At 35.7% G+C, this 3,810-nt stretch overlaps 1 protein-coding gene across 2 annotated transcripts in view; it reads right to left on the reverse strand.

Annotated features, from left to right (window-relative positions):
- The window catches only part of LOC105167413 (probable glycosyltransferase At3g07620), a 4,823-nt gene continuing 2,129 nt past the window's right edge, over window positions 1,117–3,810 (reverse strand). For both annotated transcript variants that reach the window (XM_011087118.2, XM_011087119.2), the window contains exons 3-4: window positions 2,075–2,423; window positions 1,117–1,986 (exon numbers count right to left, since the gene is read on the reverse strand). In XM_011087118.2, coding sequence (XP_011085420.1) covers window positions 1,324–1,986; window positions 2,075–2,423 — 1,012 coding nt within the window. In that variant the 3' untranslated portion in view covers window positions 1,117–1,323. The remainder of the gene's footprint in view (window positions 1,987–2,074; window positions 2,424–3,810) is intronic.

Here is a 3,810-nt window from a genome sequence, read left to right on the forward strand (position 1 = left end):
TCACAGGCTACTACATCTTCTTGGGGTCCTCCCTCGTTTCATGGAAGACCAATAAGCAAGCGACCATCTCTCGCTCCTCCGCTGAGGCTGAGTACCACAATATGGGGACTGTTGTATGCGAGCTCTTATAGCTTTCCTTTCTCTTTGCGCACTCCATATCTCCTTCCTCTCACCTGTCCCTTTGTGGTGTGACAACCAGGTTGCCATTCACATTACTGCCGATCCAGTCTTCCATGAGCGCACTAAACATCTTGACATCGATTGTCACTTTGTCAAGGATCACTTCAAATCCGATTTCATTCTTCTTTCTCATGTTCGTGGTTGTGGGCAATTGGCTGATCTTTTCACTAAATCCTCCCCTGCTGTTGACTTTTCTCGTATGTTTGTCAAGCTGGTGGGTCCCCAAGCTCCACTTTGAGGGGGGATGTTATGATGTTGGGATACAGCAACACAATAGCTCCAATATGAAGCGAAATATACAGAGCAGCTGATGGATGAAGATGAACACTGGACGCTGAGCTGGATGCCACCATGGTGTTGAAATGAATCTTCCAATCCTTTAAGTTTTAAGTTGTGTCGCTTTATGTATTTTACGTTTTTATTAGTGAAAACACGTTGTTCTTAGTTAATTCTGTTTGGAGTTAGTTAGTGGTAGTTAGTTTTTCATTTTATCTTCTTCTTCTCCATTTGAAAGGAATTTGAAATTCATCTATATTTATCAAAACTTAGTTCTAAATTAAAATGGAAGGATTTGAAATCCTTTACATTTAGAATTATCCAAACATATCCAAAGAATTTGTTACGAAGGATTTCAAATCCTTCAATCCCAATGCAACCTTAATGAATTTCAAAAATTACAATAAACCCCCTAGATAATGGCCATTTCATCTATAAAAATTGTCGAAAATAGGTGCATAAGGTTATTTCTGAAAGTTACTGATATTTTTTTCACAAAATCCCACGGGGAAGGGTTGTTGAAGTGTTTAACGGACGTTAATATCAGAGGAATTGGGTTTTGCATGGATTTGCTCAATATTTTATTATTGTATTTGAATAAATATTAAACCGAAGTGGTGTAACTATAAAATATTAAAACTTTGAACAACAAAGTACCAATAATATTTAAAAACCTCAAGGGGTTTTGTTTAATTTATAATGAAGGGCAAATGAGTCAGTACATCTAGACCGTTAGGGTCTTTCAACAGCCGTTTAATGTCTAGGAAGGTAGAAAATGTGATTTCTTAAATCTGAGGGAGGAGTCTATACGTAATTAGATCAAATCTAAAAAATGACGCTATACCTATTCCTAGACAAAAATCGTCGTCAAGCATTGATTCTAAGATTCAACCTTCTCAACCAAAGAGAGTGAATCATCATATGGAACACATCGTATCTCTTAGGAGGATCGTTCACCACAAAGTGTCGTTGAACTTGTCTCACCCCCCTATGCAACGCTTTGTACTCATCCTCTCCTATTCCCATCAAAATCCTCTTCAGCTCTGGCAACTCCCTCACTGACACTTTGATCGAGAACTTATCCCAATCTAGGACATCACTGAATGGCAACACATAATTCTCAGATATCAAGACCGGCACGCACTCCGCGTATATAGCCTCCACAATCCTAGGACTCGCCACCTCGTACCCACTCGGGCACAAACAATACTTGCTCCTCTCCATCATTTCCTTGTAGGACAAGGGAGAATTTTCGGGTAGTCTTTCGTACACTTTAACGTCCGAGTCTTTGTCTTTCCAGTGTTGGAAGAGCACCGGCCTGATGCGGCCGTGTAATCGTCCCGCGAAGAATGCAAGAATTGTGCGGTTTGAGGATCCCGATGTCAGTCCAGTGAGATCTCCTGTTCGGAGATTAATCTCTGGAAATGATATATCTTTTCTAGGGTTGAAGAACTCCGAGGTATTGGCATTACACAACACTCGCATGGAGGTGAAGTATAGGTGGTGTTCGTACCATGTTGCTCGGGGCCCCTACATGCATGCATCAGTTAATATTCATAAATTTCGTATATATTAGGTATATATACACACTTAGTATACGGTATATGTATGTATGTACCCAGTCGTGGCATGAGAGCATGAAGTGATCGGCTCCAAGACTTCTGTTCCAGTACGGATACTTGGTGGATACTATATGGACATAATCGCCCACGACACGTTCAAGAACGCCCTTGTCACGTGTGACGGGGTCAAACAAGTGTTGTAAGATCATTACAACACTGAAAGGGAGGAAATAAACATGAGCTTCGTCAGCATCATACGTTCTGAACTGTGTGTTGGACTCAATTAACCCAAGAAAAATGCCTTCTGTGGAGTATATGTCCTTGGATGGACCATAGTGGAACAAAGGGGCTTCCCCTTCTTCATAGACATATATCTTGAACATCTTTTCCATTAGCATATAACTCCTACACATCGAAACAAAATATACATATAAACATATCATAATTTTGGAGGTCAAAAATTTTCACTTTGAGGATTAATTCAGGGCCTATCAGCATACCATAATCACGGGGTGTTTGCAAATATTTAAAATATATAATTTATTATTGAAAATTATTTAAAAATATTTTTTAAAGTGAATTATATTGATATTTTTTAAAATTAGATCTAATTACACAAAACACTCTCTGTCATTTGTAAAATTACTAGTACATATTTTGAGGTTATAGTTTAATTACAAATGCACCCCTCTTCAATACTGAAAACTTTACGTAAACACCTTCAAGGGGTGGACTTGTAATCTTATAAGAGTAAGGGTATTTGTGTAATTAAACCTAATCTTAGAGGAGTTCCCTAATCTTGGTGTAATTATATATAAATCCCGTGGTTTGAAAAATTACATTAAGATTCAAATATAATTTTTCAAATCACAGGGACCTATATATAATTACACCAAACATTTGAGAAGGATGGTGTATCCTTAAATATCAAGTTATTTTCTCGGGAAAAGTATTATTTTAGTCCGCTAAGTATGTCTAATTTTAATTTTAGTCCGCTAAGTATGTCTAATTTTAATTTTAGTCCGATAACTATGTCCATTTTTTTTTAGGTCCAGTAACTTACGCAATTGCTTATTTTTAGTCATCTGGTAGATTTTTGGACAATTTTACCCCTATGCAACTTTGAAAGGCAGTTTTAGTCTATATGCACTCATATGGGTAAAATTATCCGAAAATTTGCCAGAGGACTAAAAGTAAGCAATTTCGTAAGTTACTGGACCTAAACAAAAATGAACATAATTATCGGACTAAAATTAAAATTAGGCATACTTAACGAATTAAAATAATACTTTTTCCTATTTTCTCAAACACTCTAACTTTTGTTCACAAACACTCCCTGCTTAACTTATAATTTTATCTAATAACAACTTATTTCCACCATGAAAGCAGAAGCTATTGAACCACCCTTAAATCTCATTGTCCATGTGGCATGATTTTCCAATTTAGTATATTTATACAATTAATTAATATAAAAAATTAAGTTCATACTGTGATATTTAGTATTGATTTTGTTTAATTATAATTTTACTAAACTACCACAAATAAGAACCTGAAACAAAAAAAAGTATAAAAAAAAATACTAATTCTAGGACTAAAGAATCTTTAATTAAGGGCATGTGATGGTAATTAATGTGTTATTGAAGAACAAATTGGTATTAATTATCCTGACAGACACTGATGAGATCCAGATGTGCTGCTCTTAATAAATTACATATATATATATATATCATCAATTACTAAGCAACTAATATTAATTAAAGAATTAAACAAAACTGGACTTGGGTATTATTGA

The sequence above is a fragment of the Sesamum indicum genome, linkage group LG8 (genome assembly GCF_000512975.1).
Source record: "Sesamum indicum cultivar Zhongzhi No. 13 linkage group LG8, S_indicum_v1.0, whole genome shotgun sequence".
Lineage (NCBI taxonomy): Eukaryota > Viridiplantae > Streptophyta > Magnoliopsida > Lamiales > Pedaliaceae > Sesamum > Sesamum indicum.